Genomic DNA, 27,845 nt, shown 5'->3' with positions numbered 1-27,845 from the left:
TGAAACCTGGTATGAATTTACCATGTGATGCAAGTAGACTGCTCTCCTTGTTTTTCGCTAGCTTTCTTACTTACTGCTTTTAAGAAACCCTGAGGTTCATTGCCGCCTTCACATAAGCCCGCCATCGGTCTCTATCCAGTCTCTACCATCATATCCCACCTCCCTCAAATCCATTTTAATATTATCCTCCCATCTACGTCTCGGCCTCTCCAAAGGTCTTTTTCCCTCCGGCCTCCCAACTAACACTCTAAATGCATTGCTGGACTCGCCCATGCTACATGCCCTGTCGATCTCAAACGTCTGGATTTAATGTTCTTAATTATCTCAGATGAAGTATGCAATGCGTGCAGTTCTGTGTTGTGTAACTTTCTCCATTCTCCTGCAACTTCATCCCTCTTAGCCCCAAATATTTTCCTAAGCACCTTATTCTCAAACACTCTTAACCTCGTTCCTCTTTCAAAGTGAGAGTACAAGTTTCATAACCATACAGAACAACCTACAATATAACTGTTTTATAAATTCTAACTTTTAGCTTTTTGAGAGCAGACTGGATTACATAAGCTTCTCAACCGAATAATAATAGGCATTTCTCATATTAATTCTGCGTTTAATTTGATCCCGAGTGTCATTTATATTTATTACTGTTGCTCCAAGATATTTGAATTTTTCCACCTCTTCAAAGTTCCTTCTATTTGTAATATGTCGTTCCCATCTAAACTAACCTTACGCACTCCCACACAGTTTATTCTATATCTAGCTAGTTCTTTTGCTACTAATGTTATCCCTCCTGGTCTATATAGACTTGTAACATTCCAAGTACCAATTCTCATAACTTTATTCCTTTGTTGTGGTGGTGCCAGAGAATCAGTCCCATTCCGAGGTTTATTTTGGGATTTAGTTACAAGTTGTTTTTTACGATGATGGATGAGTGGAACAGAGAAAAATCCTCTGCGGCACCGGGATTTGAACCCGGGTTTTCAGGTCTACGTGCTGACGCTCTATCCACTAAGCCACACCGGATTCCCATCCCGATGTCGGGTTGAATCCTCTCAGTTTAAGTTCCAACTCTTGGCCGGAGAGAATTTTCCTCTGTTCCACTCATCCATCATCATATGATGACGCAGAATTTCTGCACTGAAATATCATATGTACTTCAGTACATCGTAATAATATATGTTTTCTTACGGTGATGGGTTGTTAGCCCTTCACCCAACCCACAAGGTGGAGGACAACTTCTCATCGGCTGTGCGCGACTGCTTATTCATTATATTCGCAGTTATCCTCCATATCTGGAGGCCGTCTCTTTTCTCCGCAACCTGAGGACGCGCCATGCCGTGGTGATAGGGACCACTATCGACTATTTTAAATGTAGATTCGGAAAAGTGCGCATTTTCGTGCTCTATTGATCTCGGAGATTGAAAATATGCTTTACCTACAGTTGATACTATCTTCACATCATTCTTGAATATTCCTGCGTAACTATTTTCTCATGAGTTCCTTTCTCTTCTTCAAATCCTCCCCTCCCGCAAATAGGTATTCAGCATGTCTAAAATTCTGTAGACACATAATCGTGTCTCGTAATTAATGGAAATATACTTGGTGAATAAATACAGATAACTGCAGTATGTATTTGTCGTGGCTGAATCATAACTAGTGCGCTTGCATGCTAGGATACAACCTCACGGTAAATTATCGTACATAGTGAGTGCGTGCAGACGTGCAACTGTGGTGTGCATTTCTGTACACACCTTATGTCCAGACAAAGATGTGTGAATTAATTAGGAGATGAGTGTAGTGTACAAATAGCTTACCTAATTCATGTTGCAATGAAGGAGTACGGAAGGGTTGAGCTCTTGTTTAGCAGTACCTACCTGTTATTACGTTTCTACCCGTATAATGACGTCCATGATACATTAATAGAGTACTTCATTGAAATAAATTCCCACTAGAAACCAAAATGAATTATAATATTGAGATAAGAACTCTGGATGCTCAATTTCATAATATAAATTGCAATTATTGTGTGAAAATACTTCGAAGTTAATATTAATTATATTAAAGACTCAGTAGTCTGAAATTAGTGTAATGTGCAATAATCTATGTAAAGTTGAATGTGTTTGTGTTTGTGTGTGTGATTCGCATCGAAGAATATTGCACTCTTAGGATTTATGTGCAATAAAGTGTACAAAATGAATCAGTTATATAGAAGTTTTAAAATACAGTATCAAAATGTCCAGTAATCATATTAAAAATTTAATGTCCTCGGTGATCAAACACTTAGCATAGTTGCTGTTGAAACCCTGGCGGGAGTGATGGATTTTAAAAGAAAGTAAAATCCGTAGCACGACTTTTTATGGGAGCGAAGTTAGGTTGGAAGGCTCTTAGATTTACTATATGCAATGAAACCCAATCCCTTATAATTTACTATGAGATTATTATTGTTGTTATTATTATTATTATTATTATTATTATTATTATTATTATTATTATTATTATTATTATTATATTCGAGAAGTTACTCGTTTATCTCGTTCCGTTCTTGATCTTATAGTTATTTTTACTAAGCATTAAGCCTTCAAAAGTAGTACCTTGCGAGTTTTCGCATTTTCATCATCATTATGACTGGCTTGTTCTACGTTGAACAGTAGTTTTCCTTCGTAACGAGTTATAGGCATTAATGTGAAGACCGAAAGTTCCTCCATGTGCTACACTTGAAGTTTAAGCTAGCATTCTGTAAGTTGAGGAATAGAGACGGCAGACTGGAGGCACAGCTTTGTCCTGGAGTGATCTTGTTGTGTTCCTGATCGATCACTTCAGCTTCAGCGATGTTGAACTAGGGGGCGTGTGTTTGTCTTGCCCTCCGTCTGTTTGAAGCGTCTATTCCTCCTCCCTCTTTCTTTTAGGTACGCCTTTTCTCCCTCTTTCCTACGTCTTGAAGATCCAAACCCACATCTTCCCCCTGAATCCACTCAGAAAACAGGAAAAATCAATTCTCAACCCTATACTATGGTTTAGGACAATATTTTCTTGAGCTCCAACTCAGAATGTTGCGTCACAACAAAGTATCTCCTCTCATTGTGCTGTGTTATTACACCAGCATAATGGAAGACATTCAGGAATGTAGCTTCTTATAGTTCAGGTCTAAAGAATATGAGAAGGTAGACTGTTTCATAATTTATTTATTATGAAGACTGTGAAATACTAACTTTACCAATGATATCCGATTGACGAATTTCCATTTTCATTCGAACAATTTTCACACGCTGATTCGAGTTTTCAAATAAAGTTGAAGAGTTCATACGTCACCTCTAACGTTTGCTATTCTGTTTATATAAAATTGTGATTAGAAAATTTATATTATACAGGGTGTAAATAAAAGTTGCGTCAAACGCTTGGGGAAACATTTTTGACATCTAGAGGATAAAATATGATATATGGAAGGTCAGGAAACTCTTCATTTCCTTCTTAGAGCTCTTTTCAGGAAACTCTTCATTTCCTTCTTAGAGCTCTTTTCCTACAAGTCTGTTTGCATTGTGTGACGCACAGTCTATTTTGTCTTTTTGCGTGGAATGTCATCACCAGGCTTCGGCTTAGGGACACAGAGTAACCAGTATGAGGTTTCTAGAGTACACGGAGTATAAATGACGTGATGATCCGTGTGCAGAAACTAGACTGCAACAGCACAGGTGGGTCCGTAATGTGCATTACCGTTGTGTGTAGGCCTATTGCTGCTTGGCTGCGGTACGGGTAACAGGCTTCGGCGTAAGGACACCTGATTGAAGGTTACAACTCACGTTAATACTTTAATGGTAGGCATTTATTGTCTACACTGGGAATGTACTGTATATGCTGCATCTGTACAGGCTGAAATATATTTTGTGCCGTACCGTGACTAACTGTTTATATGTTGAGACACGAAGTAACGGCGCTCTTCATCTCCTACTACACTCGACCAACACAACACTATCACCCGTGCGTTTTGAACTTCATGCGTTTCTGTACCCAGGACCGAAGCCTGGTCATCACAGGTAGGCCTATAGCGTACATAGAACATTACACCCCATACCAGAATACCGAACACCAGCACTCTGGAAAATTCAAGTACACATATAGACTTACATTACGAAATGTAAGACTGCATAGCAAAGGGAAATCCGCAAATAAAGTGTTTCCGGACCTATATCCATATAAATTATTTTCATCCTCTACATGTGAGAAATATGTCCCCAAATTTGTGACGTAACGTGTACAGTGTCCACAGTGTGTGTGTGTGTGTGTGTGTGTGTGTGTGTGTGTGTGTGTGTGTGTGTGTGTGTGTGTGTGTGTGTGTGTGTATATACACTATTTATATGAAAGAAAAGGAGAAGACTTCCTGATATTCCATTATCAGATTTTAAGACTTGCGTGTTCTTTCACTTAATGATAGTGAAAATTATATCTCGGTTCTCATTCAAACGCTGTATTCATAGCACCTTTCCGTTCCCAGTATGAATTTCAACTCTACGTTGTGACAAGTATCGTTATTTTAGTTGACTTTGATTCGAAAAATGGGAGTACCTAAGAATAACGTACCGGTAGCTTCATCTTTGGCTTTGTCCATGAGAAATTTCTCTTCCGACTCGTCGGGATTTGAGTTCAGGTTTTCCGACGCTCTGACAATGTCACCTAATGGTATTGGACTAAATATTCATAATTGCCTTATATTATCTAATGAATGTGCTTGTTGACCGTGCTAACCAGCTCTGTACCGTGCTCCGGTATTCGTAAGAGATTTCTAGGTCTATAGGTCTATAATCTGTTACTTGAGCGAAAATAGATTAGAAAGATATTGAATTTATTAAAGTTACACACGGAAATGTATCTTTCGTTTGGCTTAAACGTCCATATTATTCTTCGTATTAACAGAGCCACGAACATAGTTGATAATGCAGCCAATATTAGACCCCTAGACCGGGATTGTGAAATATTTTAGCATAACGAAATAACTGAAAGGCAACAGCAGAAGTTAAATTAACTTTACGGTATTGAATAGCTTTATCAAGAAATATACTCGTAGTTCGAATATAAACAAAATAAATAACTTCTAAACTACTAGCGATCTGATCTGTGATAATGAAGAGCGAAATCTATTTTGTTACTAGCCCTATTTGACATGTGTCTGATAGATAAGATTTTGAAAATACTACATATGATAAGGATGATTTATAATTTTTAGTTGTAATATTCTATAAAACAAACATGTTTTGCTATTAACAATCTGAATTTTATTCCGTATCTAATCTGATAAGGCTAGCCATACATAGTCCTACAACTTTACATATTTAAAATAATGTTATAAAATGTTAAATCACATATTATTTTAATAATTTCGAAGGTCATGTTTTGAATTGCTTTCTTAATTTCTATATCTCAATTGAAATGTGAACTAACTAGATATATCCGCCGAAAGAAATGTTCCTGTCTTGCTTATGTGATCATAAAGTGCACGAATACTTCATAAAATAACAACGAGGATTCAAAATAATCATTTTATACAGAAGAAGGTAAACGTTTTTGTGACATAATGCTCAACGAAGACACGGGAAGTCTTGCTTTATTTGCTGTTCAAACAGTGAATTATTTACCTTGCTTACATGAGTATAAGAGCACGTTTCAGCCAGACATAGAGGTTACAGACATTCCTGGTATAGCTGTGTCTGAAAAAAAAAAAACAAACAAACAAAATAAAAGTTGTAGATTACCGCATCAGCTAATAAAAAGGGGTAAACACCAGAGTGTAATTTGAATTAACAATGATATTCGTACTCGAGACCTGCAGGAATTGTCAGTAATCCTTTATTCCGATATGTTGCAAGTATTATTCGTTAATCCCTAATTAAATGAACGTGAGAGAAATAACAGAACTCTAAATTCAACTAGCGTTATGTAACGTTATGAGAAATATAACAACATAACTGAAAGGTTATTCATTAGCAGGGCCTTAGCACAATTCATAACAGCAATATAAAGTAAAACTTCGATAATCTGTTATTATTTCATAGACGATTTGGTACGGTGAAGTAATGACACAATGGTGACTGAAATACTACGAGAAAAACTGCTCCGGTACCGTCTGTGTTCAGCACTGGAGCCTCTGGTTTTTATTCGAATCATAGGTCTGGAAAGCTAGTGCTATAGTCATTCGCCCAGTGCGAAGTAATTTGACCGATGATATGTCTTAATATGTCTTCGTTCTCTGTTCGACATTGCGAAAAATTTATCTGTAAGTTCATATTTCCAACTTTACTGTAATGATGAGCGTAAAGTAAAGTTCGAAAGAGAGAAAAATCTTAGCATGAATTCCTCCGGAAATTAAATGAATTAGAGATCGTGTATCATAAATCTAGGCATACTGCATGTAAAATAATTCAAATTTAGGCAAAATTACTTGCTAGCTATTCCTTGCAGAAAATTTGCAGTTTTGCCGATATATCTCCTAGTCAGTGTAGTAATTGCAATACATAAATTTACTGCGGGATAACCTCATGAAACCGCAAAACCGTTCGGTAGAGAGTTAAGGATAGAGAAGTAGAAAATGTGGCGTAAGAAACCTTAAAAGAACTCAACGTTTAAGGGACGTAAGAAGACCATCACTATAAGTAATTTATATTTAGATTACCTACTTTACGAGGAGACTAGTTTTTGCTGTATCTATGATCTACCTGTGCGTTCTATTTAATGTTCTTTGCTAATCGTCAGTAAAATATATTTCTCTCATTTCTTCCCCACGTTCTGTTGCCACAACGTCATCACGGGAAGGATCGTTAAAAAAAGCTTGCTAAGGCGGTAGCGCGCCACGCAACCCACATGACATGACTTGAGCAACCTCTGGAACATGAAAGTATATTGTTCTTTAATATGCAGAAAGCGGAGAAGTATAGGGATGCTCCGACTTGCTTCCGTTTCTGTCAATCTTCGAAGTACAAAGTAGGATCCCGAGAACTTGGGATCAGCTTGACGCCTGGCCCCCACGTGAGATAACAGAACACACCAGCTTGACAACGTACACACGTCAATGCCCGAGGTTAAATAGCTGCCAATTACTGTATTTTAAAATGAGGTTGAACAGAGAGGGGAAAATGTCCTGCATCATGCGTAGCTGGGCGATTGGACGGACCCACAGCGACCTAAGCAAGGGTACAGTTTTTGCTGCGCTCTAATCCTCATGTTAATTTCATTATTGTAACTCCCATATGCACTGCCACAGAGCTAATTGAACTGTCAGATGAAACGTAATTACTGTGTTGAAAATAATCGCATGCATGTCAATAATGTGTGTTTTAAATTTGTCATATTTTGTCAACGTTTCGAATACATACAGTATATCACGTTTCCTGTAGAGACTTTTCACTGTTTGTGAGTTGAGAATGGGAATGATTTATATATATATATATATATATATATATATATATATATATATATATATATATATATATATATATACACAACTGAAACGAGAGGATGTCGAGTTGACAGAAAACAAGGAAATTATTTTATCGTCGTAAACCAAGTTGGTTATATATGTATATGTACGATTTCCTAGTTGAGTGACTTCAGGAGTATCACACAGAACAGATAGGCTATGTAGTTGTTTGAATATGAAATGTGTATAACTGTGTACCGCGTCAGCGAGACAGGTAACGGCAAAAATAAAAGGACTAAATCTTCAATCAAATTTTACTACCTACAGAATGACTAATCAATCAGTGTCGTGTCCTGTGCTAAAGCATAGGCTACAAGCAGTTAAGGATTTTGAATGTTACTTTTACCTACTTGCGCACTACGGAGTAACACATTTGAAAAACAAAGACCGGCTACGGATATTAATATCGCATTACAGGCCAGAATGAAGATAAATGTCAACAAGACGAAGACCATGGTCATAGGAAGAAAAGTAAAGAAGGTAAACTTGCGAATTCTAAATGAGGCAGTAAAGCAATTGTACAGCATTGATACTTGGGGTGTACTATAAGCAGTAATATGAGCTGCTGCCAAGAAGTCAAAAGGAGAATAGCAATGGCAAAGGAAGCTTTTAACAGAAAAAGGAGCATCTTGTGCTGATCTCTGGAGAAAGAATTAGCGGAGTGCTTTGTGTGGAGTGTAGCAATGTATGGGACAGAAACTAGGCATTACGACGAAGTGAAGAGAAGCGTCTAGAAGCATTTGAAATGTGTATATGAAGAAGGATGGAACGTGTGAAATGAACAGACAGAATAAGAAACGAAGCTGTGTTGGAAAGAGTGAGTGAAGAAAGAATGATGCTGAAACTGATCAGAAAGAGGAAAAGGAATTGGCTGAGAAGAAACTGCCTTCTGAAAGATGCACTGGAAGGAATGGTGAACGGGAAAAGACTTCGGGGCAGAAGAAGATATCAGATGATAGACGACATTAAGATATATGGATCGTATGAGGAGACAAAGAGGAAGGCAGAAAATAGGAAAGACTGGAGAATGCTAGGTTTGCAGTGAAAGACCTGACCTTGGGCAGAACACTATGAATGATGAACGAACAGGCCAGACGCTTCCAAAAGGGTAAAATAAGTAAGAAAAACAAAGAGGATGTTTCCCTACTCGCGGTGAATTCACTCTTTCGTCTATTGGACGAGGGCGCTGAGATTCTCGCCGCTACACGGAAGCAGAATAGGCGGGTAGATGCGCGAGCGGGATAACAGCATTTGTTAATAGACTAATGTATTTTATTTCCACCACATGGAAGCAATATGAGGCGTTTTGCACGTGTATAAGTAATTGACTATGCAATAGATAACTCCAATGGTTTTAAGAAACCTGCCTGGGAAGAAAAAGCCAAGATCTGGGCAAAGAAATGAAGAAAATATTAGACATTGAAAACTTCTGTACGAGGTGAAGAGTAGTTCCAGATTAAGGGTGGAACAAAGCCAAGTACAGACTCCGTGTACTATCTCTTAATTTTATGTGAATGCTTAATTAGATAGGGTTCTACGTGCTGTAAATCTATGACAACGGCCTCTCAGCTATACGTACTTCTGTTTTCTCCCAATTTTGTACGGGACAGTGTATTAAAGACTGTATTTTATTTCAGTTCTTAAACGGAAATGTCAGATGATGGTGACTGATGACAATACTTTGGTAATGATAAGGGCATCCTTTGGAAAGAAAGTAAATATGAGACCTATATCTTAGGTTTACGGTACGTAGTAGGATCTTGTCCCTGAATAGAAGAACTTCAGGTAAAATTTGCCCCGGTTATAGTGATTATGATCTACTACTACTACTGCAACTACTACTACTACTACTACTACTACTACTACTACTACTACTACTAATAATAATAATAATAATAATAATAATAATAATAATAATAATAATGGTGGTGGTGGTCGTTTTGTGACATTGCAACGTTGAAAGTTGAACTCCCATGTGACATGGAGTTAGAAAACTCATGGGATGAGTATGCTGTTGCTGGTCTGAATCTTAACTTGGGAATCAGTGTGTAGAGAACGTCTCTTCTTCCTCCTCTGTTGACGACGTCACGGACTTTTTTCTGGGTCGTGTTTGGCCAGCATAAGAAGCATCAGTCCCTAGCTGTGTGTCTTCTGCTCGGTCAACAAGCATCCCCTGCTCCTTGCTCGCCCCGCCGGCTGCCTGGCTGACTGCGCGAACCTCCCTCGCTGCTCGTTCGGCCGACCTCCGCCTCCTGAACACGATATTGCAAAGGCTGTGCGAATCGAATGCCATCAGTCTCTGTTTGATACATATTGCACCAAGCTCGAGCCCAGAGCAAAACAAGGTTTTAGAGAGAGATAAGAGATCTCTGCAGATTCACAGTCTGAGGAGACATCTATTCGCGCGACGGAAAATCCTTGACCGAGAAAATTGCAACGTTGAAAGTTGAACTCTCATGTGACATGAAGTTAGAAAACTCATGGGATGAGTATGCTGTTGCTGGTCTGAATCTTAACTTGGGAAGTTACGGCCTTTAATTTTTTTAGCTCCATCTAACCAGGGATATAGTTATTTAATGTACTATCAGTTCTACAATTTGGGACCTTTCTATTTATTCCGCTCCCACTGATGTTATCTTAAGAATTTGTATAGGAATATTTTCTGCTGAGGAAATCGGCACTATCTTGCTGCTGGCTCATGTAGCAGAAGGTGATTTCGGTACTGGAAATTATTTGTCGGAAGTTTAATGGAATGTTCGACCGCAAGAAAAATTCATCATTCGCCAAGAAGAAAGATCCCTGTTTGTCAAGTTACTCAATTTCTGCCTAATGACTTCTTCCGATTCCCCATCGTCAGTCTTCTTTATCCACACCTTGTTTCTTCACCAGATCAGTATCTTCTGTGGCCTCATATACGCCTTATGTCCAGTTCTTTTGTGATATTTTTACTTCTCTTTTTTTGTTATGTCAGTTGGCAGTAGTAAACAAATCTTATTTCTGCCATGGTACAATACATGTTATTACAATTTTCTTTCCCATATTGCTGTACTTCGGACAAATATAGGGCGCATCCCAAGATTATTTGTCGTCTTTAAAGATCCAGTGACAGCTATGGTGACTATAAGACCACTAAAGCCGTTTATGAATAATGCAAAGATCTCGCTTACAAAAAATTAAGCTAAGGGCCATAAAATGATTTTGATGTAGGAATATCTAGAAATAAATAATAACTTAAGTATGTCAATAGTTTTCACTTGCATATAGCTAAATAATTCAAATCATTTTGTGCTGTAGACCTACATGTCAATATATATTCTGTATTTCGAGAACGTGACGATTTGTGAATTAAAACATGAAGTGTGCAACCGCGTTACATACGTCATTACAATATTGATTTCTTGTATTAGGACGTTTATATTGTAGATGTTTACGAGAACAAAATCAATTAATTCCGCTCCATTTCTGTTTCCTGTATGTTTTATTTTGTACTCAGAAGTCGATGGAAAAGTTTCGCATTGTTAACTATTGAGTTATGTTACACCGGAAACCAAATAAATCTGTCTTTTATGATGCATATGAAGTGTAATAATATTTACTAAAAATCAAATGTGCCATTATCTGAATTCAAAAACACACAGTGGCTGTCCACGTCAGTAATCGGTAGACTGCTTTCTTTGTTATCTTTTGCCAACTGAAAAATGAGACGAATGACGCAGCGTCGGCGGAGAAACATGTGAGAAATTATTTTGTACCGAATTATTTCTACTTCTGACATGTAACGCCTATTTTCGACCAACATTAATAGAAAAATGAAGTATTTGTTGAAACGGAAATTACACTGACGTCATTTCGATCGCCATGGAAATGCTTACCGGTACGTTATACGCTATGAACTTAACAATGTGGACGAGTCCATTCCTATATACACGGGAGTCCTAATATATGTACAGTAGTTGCAAAAAAAAAAGCGGACCGACTCTTGTAGCTGATTTCAGAGCCTTGTTCACGCCAGAGCACGATAGACTAGTAACTAAGACTTTCGTGGTTCGAATCCTGCCTGGGAAACTCTTTTTTGTTCCCTATTTAAATTTATTCCCAATACTTTTCCATTGCTGGTAAAATTCATGCTCTGGGAATAATAAGTTAATTAATTGGTAAAATATCGCTGCACTCGAAAAATATTGGGAATAAATTTGAATAAGGAACAAAAAAAAAGTTTCCTTCCCAGGCAGGATTCGAACCACGAAAGTCTTAGTTACCAGTCTATCGTGCTCTGGAGTGAACAAGGCTCTGAAATCAGCTACAAGGGTCAGTCCGTTTTTTTTTTTTTTTTTGCCAATACTGTACATAACGCACTTGGAAGAATTTATTATAATCCATGGAGTGGGATTTGCAATAAATTTAAAAGGAAATGTTCAGTCGTTCTTTGACACGTACGCGTTTAACAGACGTGTTAACAATACATGCCTAACTGTAGAAAGTTACAAGTTTGGCGTTACACATGTACATATGAACAAAAATAACAATAACAATACTTACGGGATAATCTCATGTGCATGTAGTCTATACAGTATACCAATTGATTTTTAATTGTCTGTGGCTCGAAAATAGTGCTTTACTTGTCTTGATAGTGCATTCTATTTAGTGCATTATCATTATGTTCTATTATTACTGGACTAGTATTATTATTTGTTGGAGAAGGAAGATTGACTGTTATTCATAGCTTACTTCATTCCGTTCATTAGACATACTTAAATCTTACAAGAAATTAATTTATCTTAATTCTGTGAATTATTAATGGAGAAAAATTCGTTCCGCCACCGGGAATCGAACCCAGAGCCTTCAGCTTGGCGCGCTGAGTGCTCTTACCATCTGAGCTATGCCGAGACCTGATCCACAGTGGCTAATTCTGTTACCCTAAATCTTGTAAAGATGTTACGTACAATCATAGGGATTTCCTCATATCCCTTGTCACTTTTTTCTGTTTCGGATTCAGTAAAATTCGGAGTAGGTATAGCGAAGAACAGGAAGCATTTGTTGTACAACAATTTATTATTCCTTTATTATCCCTTTAAATTTAAAAGGAAGGAGTTTCAATATTCCACTAATGCATTTTAACATATTTTATATCACGTGCATATGGTGATTTTCGTAAATAGAATAACATTATCAAAATGACTGCAATATACCTGTCTTTGATATCAATGGGGTAGCTATGCTTTAGATGTGTTGCGCAGTGTCATGTTACCGTGTATGTGGTACAGTATAGATGAAATATGGGTGAGGTGGTGCTGATGGAATGATAGAAGGAAACGGGAGTATCCAGAGAAAAGCTCTCTGGAAAATCTGATTTGTTCATCACAAATTCTATCACGACCTGACTGGAGATCGAATCTGGACCACCTAGGTGGAAGATCAGCGAGCTAGTGACTGAGTTATAGATTCGGCGAAAATTTCGCAATCACCAGGAATTGATCCCAGGATCGTTCATTCCATAGGCAGTTACTTTATGAACTGAGCTACCTGGTCTCATCTCACCATCACCAATTCTAAATAATCCAGTAGTTGATGCAGCGTCCTTAAATAACCAACTAAAATAAAAATGTGTGTCATCTTGGTGCCACTTCTTTTATTGTGAACCAGGGTTTCAGTCTTGACAGCATGCTCGCCAGTACACTGTTATACCGTATTCAGGGGTCTTGGAGAACGACAAGTGTTTGCTTTGCGCTGGCAGAACGCGACATATTGCCCACACTGTCCGTCCTCTTAGAAAGAGAAGACGAGATGGATCAAGATAGGTTTTCTATCATTGGGATATCGTCAAATATTGACTCTCGTTTTATATGAGGGGAACGTGACGTGAGAGATGTGTGCCTGCGCGCGTCTCGCCTTACAAACAAGAGACGAGCAAACCGCGCAACTCTTTCCACGTTTTTACCACAGGGGCTTCGGGTTTCTCACTGCGTTCCTAATGTGATTCACCCGACAGAAAATTTGCCAAGACCTTCTTTAGTATTGATTTATTTTTATGTGAACTTCGTAAGCGAAACAACTGTATAGTGAGTCGGTTTTGTACCCAAGAGACCCGGTTTATACTACTTAGAAGAATCTCGTCAGGTGCAGACTAATAATAATTTACAATTATTTATTCATACAGGTAATGACGTTTGGCTATTTAGGGGTTGAAAATACCTCCTATAGTCTGCTTGAAACTGTTTAAATAAACATGGAACATCTCTTGTCACAACTAGACTTTGAATATCGAGAAAGATGAGTATTTTATACCACTGAACATTTTGAGAATTCAAGAGTCGATATGCAGTACAGTATACCCTTAGCATAATGGTGTCATGTAGTGAGGTTTTACATTTCATATTTTTGCCCCCTTTTTTTTTGTCGTAAGTGCCTTTTATTGTTAGTGGCTTTGTTACTACCTTTGTTTTCCTTGAAGCTTATTTTTAACACTTAAATCGTGAAGAAAATGTTACACCAGTCAGGAGCGACTCGCTATGTATTTTTATACGCCTTGTATCTGTAAAAGTGGATTAACCTGTTAACTGTGTAAGCGAGTGTTAAATTCTTTATTTTTTCCGGTACACTATAGCTTATGTAGGTTCAAGTCCTACCAGCCTACTGCTGGGCTCATGTCTACATCTGTCAACAAAGGTAAACGATCATCAATCAGAACGGAGGTATTGTGTGGTCAGCACAATGATATTTTCAGCTGCCGTTATAGCTGGTCTTCGAATCCGAATTTCGCTACCTGTCGTAGCTCCCCAAATTCATCACGATGCTGGGTAGGCACCAGTCCCACACACTTGCCGAAATTTCATGAGAAAATTATAAAGATTTTTATTGAATTAAATTATAGTTTAGAAACAATCATTGTGTCAGTATTTTTTATACCAAAAGTAAATGATTGTTAAAGCTTTTGACAAAATTTTTTTGTGAGAAGGTTTGTCCTTTTTTTCCATTGTTTTGTTTTGTCTATGCCACGAAAGATTTTTTGTTGAAAATACAATCTTTTTCTTTTCATTTGCAGCCATAATGCCATAATAAATAATGATAAAGTCATGGCATAATATATTCATGAACCTAATGTTAATTAGTAACAATCATAAAAGAGACAGGAGCAATTATATTTTCTCTCTCTCTCTCTCCCTCTCTCTCTCTCTTAAAAAAGAACAACATAAAACGCATTAGATTGTCTTCGAACGCACGACCTCATGAGTACCAATCCGGAACGTTACCACTACGGTACAATAGTAGCACGCAGAACATTTCAGTTATAACTGTAGTTATCATGACACGTGGTTCAACAACATGTAGCATCGCCTGTCTCCGATTTGTAGCGAAGATATCCGAAGCGACCTTAGATTCTAGAAAGCGGTCACATTTTTTTGACAACTTTACCAATCTCGCTGAATCCTACGTAATAGCATAAACAGTATGGACATTGCCGTACTAACCTGATGGTATCAGGCAGCACCGTCATAGAGGTCTAGCTTCAACAAGTTCCTTATGCACAGTAGTATTGCTGAAACAATGGAATGACTCAAATTTCGTTAATGGAGCTTTCTCCGAATAGATTCGAAAATATTTCAGCCCTCGAGAGAATTCAATCACTTTTTGCACTTAATATTCGTTTAAACGTTATACGTTTGTGTTAACTTATACAGTAGTAGTTCTAAATCACATGACAGAATTAATTACTAAATCACATGACAGAATTAATTAATTGCTTTTACGTTTGAGTTTTATGTGATATGTAATATTGAAAGTAAAGTAAAGATTGGATATACTGTACGAAGTGCATACAATCGTGATATGGAAGAAGAGTTACAAGTCTTTAAGGACCTATGAAGTGAGAAACCTTTAAAACATTTGTTGTACATTTTTTTTAACAAAATAAGAAAGCATCAGTAAATGAGGAGTTTGCTAAACATGACATCAGTAAAACAGAATAGACACCGGGTTTCCTACAAATTGATTGGACATAGTTAAATAATGGAATAAACCAACCGACAGGATTTTACTATACGGACGTGAGCGGGCGATTACATATGCTTTCATTGTCGGTTCAATATTTGGCGAGCTCTGTTTAGTTATGGGCTTCTCTTTGCTGACGTGTTTATTTTTTTACGTATGTGAACACACATCACACGATGCGATATTGACGATGAAATCACTGGTTCGCATATAAATATCATCGTCACCGTCAACATTATAATTTTAAGGACTTTGTTCCGTCTTCTTGAGAAAAATACGAGCCAATGTTATTCATAAGAAACTATTCTCCCTGACTAAATTGTCAGCACGGTGCATTGCTGCCGCTTGAGACAATACAGGACAGAGGATGGAGACACATCCAGTTACTGCGTAAGGGAGATAGATGTACAGTATCTCCAGTTCACTGCCTGGAATTGAAAGGGTTAGCTTGGTTTGTACCTGTGAGTGCTGTCACTAGAGCCACAGCAGATCTTTATACATATACCTGTATGCTTGTTATACCAAGCAATATAGCGTGAGTAAGGATAATGTGAATAGGTAGGGGGTGTTAAATGATTAAAATTTACTGATCCCATTAAATTTATATTGCTATTTGAGGTATAGAATATCTCTTTATGGTTGAGCGGATAGCCTCCCGCGTAATAAAATCCTGGTTGCCGCAGCTAATCTCAAGTGTTTCGATTCGTGAAGCAGACGTAGACCCATTCATGGTCGATTATTGAAACGTATTTATATTGAATTTAATAGCCTTTATCATTTCCAGTAGCAATTAAACTAACAGCATATTTATTGTACACGAGTTTAAAAAACTGTGAAGTAATGTAAATTATCATCGACCAGGGTTATAAGTTCATTTCCATTTACTGTTTTACCGAGAGGAATAAAGACATAAAACTACAGGTATTTATATAGATTTAACCCTAGAGGCTAGGAAAATAAACAGAAATTGTTTCTTTGTTTATTTATCACTCATTATACATATGCAAGATTCTTATAGTGAAGATGAGTAGAAAATCATTAGAGGATACATACAGAATGGAAGTGAAATAACCCTGAAGATTTTCAGAGCGAATAGCTCACGTTGTAACAAAAAAGTATAATACCATATTGATGGAAAGTTCACAGTTTTCTCAGGAAAAAACAAACAAGTTTCCAAATGTGTAACACCCTTTTATTCGGTAACTATTAGGAGTAGAATCGTGAATTTTGTCCATATCGATAGAAAATCGAATAAATAATAATTATCCCTCTGGCATATTTTAATAGCGTGGGCGGTTTTCATGTAAATTTCATTTAAAAACCGGTAATTTCAAGCCACTGAACGATGCAACCAGATTGCAACTTTGTAGCCAGAGACGGAGGAGTGAGGTAATTCACGTAAGAAGACAGAATTCTTATAGCTGTATTACGAAAAAAAGAGGACTGTGTTAGCGGCGATGTTGCCAGACTGCTGAAACTTCAACTTAATTTTGTAATATTAATCGTGCATTTAATCACCAAACGTAATATAGGTTTTCTATTCATTTAAATGTACCCTATAGCCCCTTTCAATCTACAGGATTATTTCTCTTCCATTCTGTATAAATTATAGGACTAACATCACAAGGAAATGCTAAGATGCTACCTTCACCCAGTGTAATACTACAATTTTGAACTCAAACAACATATTCTTTAAAATATGACGGCGTTTAAGGAAGTCCCGATAATTGTGTAAAACATCTGTACTGGAATTAAAGTAAAAGTAAACAATGTGTATTGTGTACTTTCTATAACACTGTAGTGTATCTTTTATATATTCATGTGTGTACACCCTTGACATGTAAATTGTTCCCTGTTCAGAAACTAAGTCCAACGTCGGAATAGCTCGGGAATAATTGTGTACACGGTCAGCATGCCTGACCGTAAAACGGGCAGGTCTGGGTTCAAATCCTGGTTAGGGAAGTTACCTGGTTGATGTTTTATCCGGAGTTTTCCCTTAACCCATTAAAAGCAAATGCTGGGTAACTTTTGGCTCTGGACCCTGGACTCATTTCGCTGGAATTATCACATTCATCTCATTCAGACGCTATATAACTATTGCAGTTGAAAAAACGTCTTAAAATAACCAATTAAAAATAATCTTCGTGTACGCTGTTTATACGCATACGTTTTACATAGAGAGATTCGAACTCCGGTCTTTGAAACCAGCTAAGTCATAAAGGCTTTGTAGGGAATATGTAGTTTCGTGACATACAAATACACTAGAACTCCAATTATCCGAATCACGTTTCAGGACAGTTTGAAATTGTTTATTCAAAGAAAGTTGCATATGTTTAGGTTTTTTATTTCGTGTACTGTACTACATTACATAAGTAAAGTTCTATTTTGTTTGAATATGTGTAACTTTGTTCATTATAAACTGTAGGCCTATAGTCATTTTGCACTTTTAATACATGCAGTAGCTTACTACTGTTGTTTCTAGAGTCTTTTCATTTCCGACCCAATTATCCGGATTCCTGCATATCCGGATCATACTACCCCCTATTAGTCCGTATAATTGGAGTTACACTGTACGTTGCTGCTACGACTTTATTTCATCTTCTATGCTTAATTTTGTCGTTTTGATGGCGAATTGCGCGTTAAGCCGAACGACACGTAAGACAAATTTACGCTACAGAAGGGCGACCATTTTCCGTGTCAAAAGATGCACAGCTCATATAACAAATATTTCCATGACTAGTGTGTGATAAATGAATGAACCAACGAGGGTAAAAAGAGGAGTGTTAATTAAAAGGTATACGAGATTGCGTGCTTGTAAGGGCTCTTAGGATTCATCTTAAACTTTACTTGAGCTCCTAGCCTCAAGGCCACTTGTCTCACATCGTTCACGCTGTCCCAAATAAGGGACTCAGTAAATTTTGTAGGGGGAAGAACCGATAGACCCATTCACTAGAAAGAACATTAAGTGTCTGTAATTAAGCAAGCTGCGCACGAGTACCCGAAACAGCACAGACAGAAAATCTCGGGGCACATTAAAGAATGGAGCGAGACGAACCATGTGAAAAACCACTTAACACTTATTTCCATGACACACTGGATTCCATTAATGCCGTCTCGTTCTTTAGTCGTACTCACAATGAAAGAAACTACGTCTTGTACACCAACCCTGTCGTGCACGTGAGGCTTGACTCGCCTGTAATGTGTATTCCGGTTTTCAGTGGTGTTCATGCTAGAGTAACAGCTGAGCCGTCATTATAAATTAGAACTTGTTTACGATGTATGCCTACTTCTTACAGGTGCAGCGGAACGCCACTACTCATAGGCTATCTCTGTGTCTTGTAGGTGTACATATTAGCCGACAAGACGAACTTCCGACTTGGCCTTGTAGATCAGAGCGCTTCAGTCGACCAGGTGTCTGTTTTGTTACGATACGATGACGTCACAGCGTTGTTCACAAATTTTCCACGCTGGAAGTTTGTTTTGTCGGGTAGTACTTACCAGGTATGTGGGTGAGTTCCCTCCCGCGGTCAATTTCCACAGACCAATTCTCTCCCAGTCGATTAAAGTCCAAATATAATAATATCCCCATTCCCTTCCGGTTAAATTTTATTTAGAAATACAAGTAGCTCTCTTCCTTCCTCATTACCAGGGAAAGGATTTATATGTAAATACATATTTACTTATAAAGCTAATATAATTTATATTTTGCATTATCTTTATGTTTCACAATGTGTAGGGTTGAAAAATCCTACTTTTATTTTCCATATTTTTCCATATTTTAGAGTTTAGTACATATTTTCGTTAATTTCCATATATTTTCCATATTTCATATAAAACAGTCCATATTATATTAGGTTTAACAATAAAACAAAACAAAATTCCATTAACTTTTAAAAATACATTTCAACAATAGAGATTTAAACACATGTTCAGTAATCCCTTTAACATCAGAGTTATTTGAAAATTAGCAGTCCTATCAACAATGGGAAAGTAAGTTACAAAACTGTATTAATTTAATTTAAAATTTTTAACAGACTTCAGTTGTGCAGCTCAACAGTTAAATGCCAGTCAGAGTACACATAGGTTCAGTTTTGTAAATCATACTATAAAGACGGTAAATATGCCAAAAGTACGTCATTCAGTCAATTTAAAATCAAAACTAACAAGTTACATTTCAGAATTTAAAGAAGATGGTTTATCAACTGACAATAAAATATTATTTTGTAATTTGTGTCAGTGTGCAGTATCATCTACACAAAAGTTCCTGGTGCAACAACACATTACAACTAGTAAACATCAGGCCAACAAACAACTAAATTCCAAGCAGAGACAATTGTTTTTAACACAACCAACAACATCGAATGTAAGATCTGAGTTTAACATCGACCTGTGCCGTTCTCTCATCTCTGCTGATATTCCTCTCTACAAACTAAAGAATAAGGTCTTCAGGGAATTCCTTGAAAAATATACTCAACATACAATCCCGGATGAGTCAACACTTAGGAAGACGTATGCTCCATCCATCTACGATGAGACAATACAGAAGATAAGAGATGAAATTAAAGATAGTTCAATTTGGGTTTCCATTGATGAGACTCCCGACAAAGAAGGTAGACTTGTTGGTAATGTAGTTATCGGTTTGTTAAGTGAACAATATTCTGAACGAATTCTTTTACATTGTGATGTTCTAGAAAAGTGCAATAACAAAACTATAGTTAAACTGTTCAACGAAGCTATGGGTATCCTGTGGCCAAAGGGTATTATGTACGATAATGTGTTATTCTTTATTAGCGATGCTGCCCCTTATATGGTCAAAGCTGGACAAGCATTATCTGTTGTATATCCTAAATTGACTCATTTTACTTGTGTGGCGCATGCATTTCATCGTGTGGCAGAAGTGGTCAGAGACAATTTCCCTAAAGTAGATTTGTTGATTTCATCAGTGGAAAAAAGTATTTCTCAAAGCTCCCAGTAGAGTTAACGTGTTGAAAGAAATGTACCCTGAAATTCCATTGCCACCAAAGCCAATTTTAACTAGATGGGGTACATGGCTAGAAGCAGTTGAATATTATGCCGAACATATAGACTCTATTAACAATGTTCTCCTTGCATTGGACTCTGAAGATGCAGTCTCAATTGATACTGCGAAAACAGTTACCTGTGACATAAGTGTGAAGAATGACTTAGCTCACATTCAGCATACATTTTCATGCATCATAAAAACGCTCAAAAGTCTCCAAAATAGGCACCTTTCACTATCTGAAAGTTTTGAAATTATAAATAGTACTGTGGAACAACTGAATCGTGGTAGAGGTAAAGTTGCAGATGCAGTAAGAGCTAAGGTGGACACTGTACTTTCAAAAAACCCTGGATATGAAGAACTACAAAAGGTTGTTGCTGTGATGAGTGGTGAATCAACAGTGAAGATTAACTTGGACTTATCCCCAGCAGACATTGTGAAATTGAATTATGTACCAGTTACTTCTTGTGACGTCGAACGCTCTTTTAGTCAGTATAAATCTATCCTCAGAGACAATAGAAGAAGATTCACTTTTCAGCACTTGAAAGAAATGTTTGTAACCTATTGTTATGGTAACAGACAATAAAAATTGTGTTTTGTTGAAACTACATTGGAAGATAAGGTACGTCCATTATATTTTTTGTTTAGTTTGATTAAAATGTACCAATATTTAACGTACATAGTCATTTTTTTATAATTTTAAGTCCATATTTAATTCCATATTTTGGTAAAAATCCATATTTAATTCCATATTTTGGTAAAAATAACTACATATATATTTACATATTTCATATATTTTTAGTCCATATAAATCCGTTCCCTGCTCATTACTGTACACAGAGCAATATTATTTTGTGAACTCACTGTGAGAAACTACTTACATTTTGTGATTACTTATGTGACAATTATGTGAGGGGCTCACAACCAGAGTGGACAAAGTCCACCAGTGGTCAGTTTGTGGATTAATACAATTTCGGATGAAGAATACTTAGCTTTATTCATTGCAATAAAAAATAAAGTCCATAACTCGTTACTCAACAGAGGGCAGCATTTCTTATGGAAGATGAAGGTTGCTAAGCGTGAGCCAGGAACTCAATTTCTCAGAATTATTCCAGACGGACTTGGTCCACTCTCGTTGTGAACCCCTCATATATCCGAATATTCAATATTTCCACTAATTATATGGGCCAAAAAATGTGCTTTTACGGAACTAACTACTAATGCCTGTGAAAGCTTTCACTCCAAGTTCAATTCATATTCTTATGTAGCCTATCTGGACATTTATACTTTCATTGAAGTTTTAAAGAAGATGCAAATACACACAAAGATAAAAATAAATTCTGCTATGAAACAGCCTGCAAAGCCTAAGTTTTCTAATATTAATAAGATCAACAAACTTCAGTCCTTCATCAATAGTTTTGATAAAGGTGAACTGTCTATTCTGGGGTACGTATCTGCAGTCGCCTATCGCGATATGTCAGAGTATTTATTTGAAGCAGCATGGATATACAAATGTATAAATATGTTTTGTATTTTATCTTACCTCATTAATATGAACAAGTTCTGCAAGTTAATGCTATTCTTTTTTAATTTTACAAACAATGGAAACATAATTTTTAACCACACCGGAAGTGCAAGTTAATATACGTGATATTAATTTGAACTTATGACAGTCCGCAGTCTGTAAGTGGTACGGGAAGTTGTTTCCATTTCAGATGGGAGGGAGGGAGGTAGTTGACCCATAACCTCCCATAATTTTATTTCAAATGAAAGAGAATAGACCTGTACCTTGTTTTCGGGAGGGAATGGGACTACGCATTTACGAGAGAATCGGCCAACTACACTTACCAGAATAGCAGTGAGAGGGGGATGAAGTACCGAATGTAAACAAAACTTCAAAACATGACGGCATTAATGGAATAGATTGTACCACGAGTGTCGTCAAAATAAACTTTTCAAGTTAAAACATTACAATCTGCTCCTTTTTTTACCTCGAACATAGACGTTTCACGTAAAAGAAAGAAAAAAAAAACTAAACATCTTCAATGGTAATGTAAATTTCCTCTAAATTCTATTCACTGTGCTTTTAATCCTGATGTCAACAAATTAAATTGTATTCATCTGCAAGTGACGGCTGTGAAACTACAGTTCTAAATTGATGAGATTTACATTACTGGCATTAACAGTCGTCAGATAATGATATGATGCTTTCTAAATTTGTGTCAGGATTACTCCTCTGCAGAACTTGTATCACCAATCTATTCACTGCTGAGTCATATATACTTAATAATTTATCCAAGTCCCCAGATATTTTTTTTCTTCGTCTATTTATCTATTACATTACGAGGTGCTCTCTAACCCTTACCCTTTACTTATGTTTGTGTCTTGAAACGTAAGACTATGGGTGACTCAGCTGTTTCGGAAATGTTAGAACGAGATAAGAAGCAATGGTCTCATTATTTCTCCTGACCGTGGACCATAGTTTTGAGTTACAGGCTAAACAACTCGTAACATAAGAAAAAAGTTATCGTTATCAGATATCACAGACAGCTTCTCACCAAGTTGACATTAAACGAAGTAGGATCACATTGCGTCGTGCAAATGCATATTAAGTTATACTATAAATTGGACGGAGTTACGCAATAAGAGACCAAGCGACGAAAACATGTTTTCGAGATATTCACCATTGAAGTAAATTTGGGTATTTATTAAATATTTTATGCAAAGCGTATTATGCTATTTTTGTAATAGTATGAATGTTACAAATAATAATAAAAAAAGACTAACCGACTTTTAATAACAGACCAACAGTTAATTTGATATTGCAAAATAAAATAAATAAATAAACTTTATGCAATAAACGAATTTTATTTATAAATGACAACATAGTGCAGATATCTCAGTCTTGATTTTTTCTTAGTTAAATTATCCAGCCAGCAATAGATTTGTACAAATATCTCATTATTTTTCAAATTGTCGCGTGGTGTATTGTTGCATATCTCCGTCCAACTGTAAAGTAACGCTTACTAATAATGTATTTTAAAACATTTCCATTTCTCGATATATCATTTCTGTAATAATATAATAAGGTAAATATTATTATACATATTTTGAAGTAAAATGTATTTATCTGTGACGATAGACATGGAAATAGGTAGATCTACGTACCTACTTGAACTAAAACAATATCATACTCGTATTATAGAACTACACTTTTACGCACCACGCTACCAAATTGTTCGCAGAAATCTCTCTACCAATGACACCGATATTTGAGATTAATACGCCAGTACAAGAAACGAAACAAAGTAGGTACACGTGTACTAGTTGAAAATCCTACACAGCAGCTAGCCTGATACAATCTCAAACGTAAAATTATCAAATAGAACAAACGAAACCCAGATCACGTAACACATTTTGAGAGAGAAATGGAACTGGATAGGAGGTATTTCAAGAAAGATCAACTCAATAGAGTGGAATCCACAAGGAAAAATAAAGAGAACTTGGAAAAGGAATCAGTAGAGATGAGTAAAGCATTAATATGCAAAGCAGTTAAATGTGTGAGGGAAACACATTTTAACGGCGTTGTCTTGTTGATGACCTATGTTGGCAAGGAATTTAACACTTTAGTACTACTACTACTACTACTACTACTACTACTACTACTACTACTACTACTACTACTACTACTACTACTACTACTATTTCTGCTACTACTACAACTAAGTATATTACTACTTATTAGTGCTAGTGGGACACAGTAAGGGCTCTTATTGTCATTGCAATTGATGGGACGGGAAGTACAACACCGCAAGTCATAATAACCTTTTGATATCGTTAACTCGGAGACATTATTATTATTATTATTATTATTATTAGTATTATTATTATTATTATTATTATTATTATTATTATTATTACTGAAACGGTAACAATCTTAGGGACTCTTGCATAAATTATCGTCAAAATCGTCCTCATCCTATTAAAAACAAGAATTATGCCACATATTTTCCTTATCCATATAATTGCTAATTAATTTCTTAATAAGACGGCCAGTATCTCTTCGCCGCATGGATAATTCCATATTTCTTTGGAATGTTTTTATTACAGTATTTAGCGTTTTCTGTTCACTGTACGTACCAGAAACAAAAGTCCCTAGCGTTGAGTTATATTCTGGTGGGTATCAGGCATTGATAGTCATGTTTTGATTTAGCAACCATAATAGATGGTGCTGAATTGTAATCTATATTAGTAAAATAAGTGGCCTTCGTAACTGAATTTAACGAGTATGTACTGACAAAGAAATATAATAGATTTTTGCAATAAATGATATGTTAATTTATATAAATACTTATTGGATGTAGAACATTCATTGAATGTGTGTGGAAAATAACATTTTAAATCCAATCTTCCACAATACAATTTTTTGATTCCACTGCTTTTGTGTTTATACAAGATACATCTTTGCTCCTACTACAAAACGTAGCCTAGCCATACAAATGAAGAAAACCTGTTTTTCCCTGCGTTACTTTCAGTGTGAGCCCATCAGACTTAATATCAGGGTAATAGCACAGTCTACTATATACAGTCACGAAGCTTGAGTTTTGAGGATGCTAGAAACAATAGACTGTGACGGTAATATTTTGCATTGCCTGTAATGAGGCGATATTAGCGATCCTAGTGGTGAGCAACTATCTAATGTTTGCATATTTACTACGTATTGAGCTTCGTGACTGTATATACTAGACTGTGGTAATAGAAAGACCAAAAATAAGACGGGAATATTTATTCAGTGTCAGAACAGATCATAAACATTAAATTGAAGAATAAATATTTCTGTGATTCTGGAAAATAAATAATAAGGAAGTTGTATTCGAAATGTTGCAGCATTGAATTCCACGTGTTATAATACAAAGACTTAATGTAAATGTTTGTGAATGATATCTGCGTGGTGAATATATAATTTGTCATTTGTTTCAGACGGAGATTGCGAAACGACTGAATGCCATAATCGCACAGATCCTGCCGTTCTTGTCTCAGGAGGTGAGTTTGTTGTGCTTTTTGCATCATTTTAACATTCATAGCCAACGACTTCATAAGATATACTTGTATATACGGATATAGCTGTTATTGCTAGGTATTTATTTGTTAAGACCTCATTAACAAGGTGGATATATTTTCAATACCTCGTAAATACAATCACACCTATAAGCCTCTTATAAAATGGAATGATTGCGTAGGCATTCTACTTTTAAAATAAGGGCACAATCGATTGAAACTCGTTTAGCTTTGAGCATGAGTAGTGGTAATTGTTACTCTCCTTTGAATTACCAGCAACTATTATCAAATGAGATACCTCTTCTCTTGACATAGGCCTAGGGTGTTGTTCAGTTAAATAGCTTTATAACAAAAAGTTTACTCTTATACCAGTAACAGATTAACACGTTCCATTTTGGTGCAAGACTCATTAATACATATCGTTTTGGAATGCTGTGTAAATATATAAAAATAGGCTTTGAATTTATTATATTATGCTATGTATTAATTTCCTTGTTACTAGTGCTGATAGAATGCGTTAATAATAATAATAATAATGATAATAATAATAATAATAATAATGATGAAAATAATAATAATATAATGATAATAAATAATAATGATGAAGGCTATAAGATTATGTCTCGTGACCAGAATATTATACGAAATGGAAATATAAAAAGTTTTTCCTGTGAACAGATGGAAAAATTCAAGTATTTTGAAGCAACAGTAGGCCTAACAGATATAAATGATACTCGGAAGGAAATTAAACGCAAATAAATATGGGAAATTCCTGTTATTATTCCTGTTGAGAAACTTTTGTCATACAGTCTGCTTTCAAAAAAAAGGTGAAAGTTAGAATTTATAAAACAGTTATATTACCGGTTTTGTATGGTTGTAAAACTCGGACTGTCACTTTGAGAGAGAAACAGAGGTTTAGGGTGTTTCAGAATAAGGTTCTTAGGAAAATAATAGGGGCTAAGACAGGATAATGGAGAAAGTTACACAACACAGAACTGCACGCATTGTAGGCTATTGTTCTCCTGACATAATTAGAAACATTAAATCCAGACGTTTGAGATGGGCAGGGCATGTAGCACGTATGGGCAAATCCAGAAATGCATATAGAGTATTAATTGGAAGACCGGAGGGAAAAAGACCTTTGGCAAGGCCGAGACGTAGATGGGAGGATAATATAAAAATGGATTTGAGGTGGGATATGATGGTAGTGACTGGGTTAATCTTGTCAGGATAGGGACCGATGACGGGCTTATGTGAGGGCGGCAATAAACTTCCGGGTTCCTTAAAAGCCATAAGTAATAATAATAATAATAATAATAATAATCATAATAATAATAATAAATAATTATAATGATAATACTTATATCTTTTTAGGAACCCCCTCACATAAGCCCGCCACCGGTCCCTATCCTGAGCAAGATTAATCCAATCTTTACCATCATATCCCACCCCTCAAATCCATTTTAATATCTTCCCTTCTACGTCTCGACCTCCCCAAAGGTCTTATTCCCTCCAGCCTCCCAACTAACACTCTGTACGCATTCCTGGATTCACCCATACGTAGTACATGCCCTGACCATCTCAAACGTCTGGATTTAATGTTCCTAATTATCTCAGGTGAAGAATAAAATGCATACAGTTCTGCTTTGTGCAAGTTTCTCCATTCTCCTGTAGCTTCATCCCTCTTAGTCCAAAATATTTTTCTAAGCACCTTATTTTCAAACACCCTTAACGTATGTTCCTCTCTCAAAGTGAGAGTCTAAGTTTCACAACAATACAGAAGAACCGGTAACATAATTGTTTTAAAAATTCTAACTTTCAATTTTTTTTAGAGCTGATTGATGATAAAAGCTTGGATCCCTATCACCACGGCATGGCGCGCCTTCAGGTTGCGGATAGAGGAGACTGCCTCCATATATATATATAGAGGATAGCTGCGAATGTATTGAATAAGAAGTCGCGGACAGCCGATAAGGGGTGGTCCTCCAGCTTGAGAGTTGGGCGAAGGGCTAATAAGCAATCACCGTAAAAAACAGCTTCTTACGAAACGTCAAATTAAGCCTCGGAATGATGATGATAATACTGATAATAATAAATAATGATAATGATAGTACTGGTAATAATAATATAATGATAATAATAATAATGATAATGTCCTCCTGTACGCGACAGTCCATAGAGCGCCAAGTCCTGCTAGCCAACTGCTGGCCTGATGTACACATGTCTCACTAAATATGGACGATCATTCAAAAAGTACGGGGGTAAAGTGTGATTAGCAAGTTGATCCCCCGAACGGTTACAGCTGGCTCTCGAAAC

At 36.5% G+C, this 27,845-nt stretch overlaps 1 protein-coding gene across 6 annotated transcripts in view; it reads left to right on the top strand.

Moving 5' to 3' along the window:
- LOC138698122 (transducin-like enhancer protein 4) overlaps window positions 1-27,845 on the top strand; it is an 814,654-nt gene that overhangs the window by 547,940 nt on the left and 238,869 nt on the right. For all 6 annotated transcript variants that reach the window (XR_011331700.1, XM_069823853.1, XM_069823855.1 and 3 more), the window contains one exon: window positions 25,452-25,514. Coding sequence is in view for 5 of the 6 variants with exons in the window: in XM_069823853.1 (XP_069679954.1) it covers window positions 25,452-25,514 (63 nt within the window). In the remaining variant the exon portion in view is untranslated. The remainder of the gene's footprint in view (window positions 1-25,451; window positions 25,515-27,845) is intronic.

Source organism: Periplaneta americana, chromosome 4 (genome assembly GCF_040183065.1).
Source record: "Periplaneta americana isolate PAMFEO1 chromosome 4, P.americana_PAMFEO1_priV1, whole genome shotgun sequence".
NCBI classification, from domain to species: Eukaryota; Metazoa; Arthropoda; class Insecta; order Blattodea; family Blattidae; genus Periplaneta; species Periplaneta americana.
The sequence above is the reverse complement of the archived record's forward strand: the minus strand, read 5'-3'. Positions and strand labels throughout refer to the sequence as shown.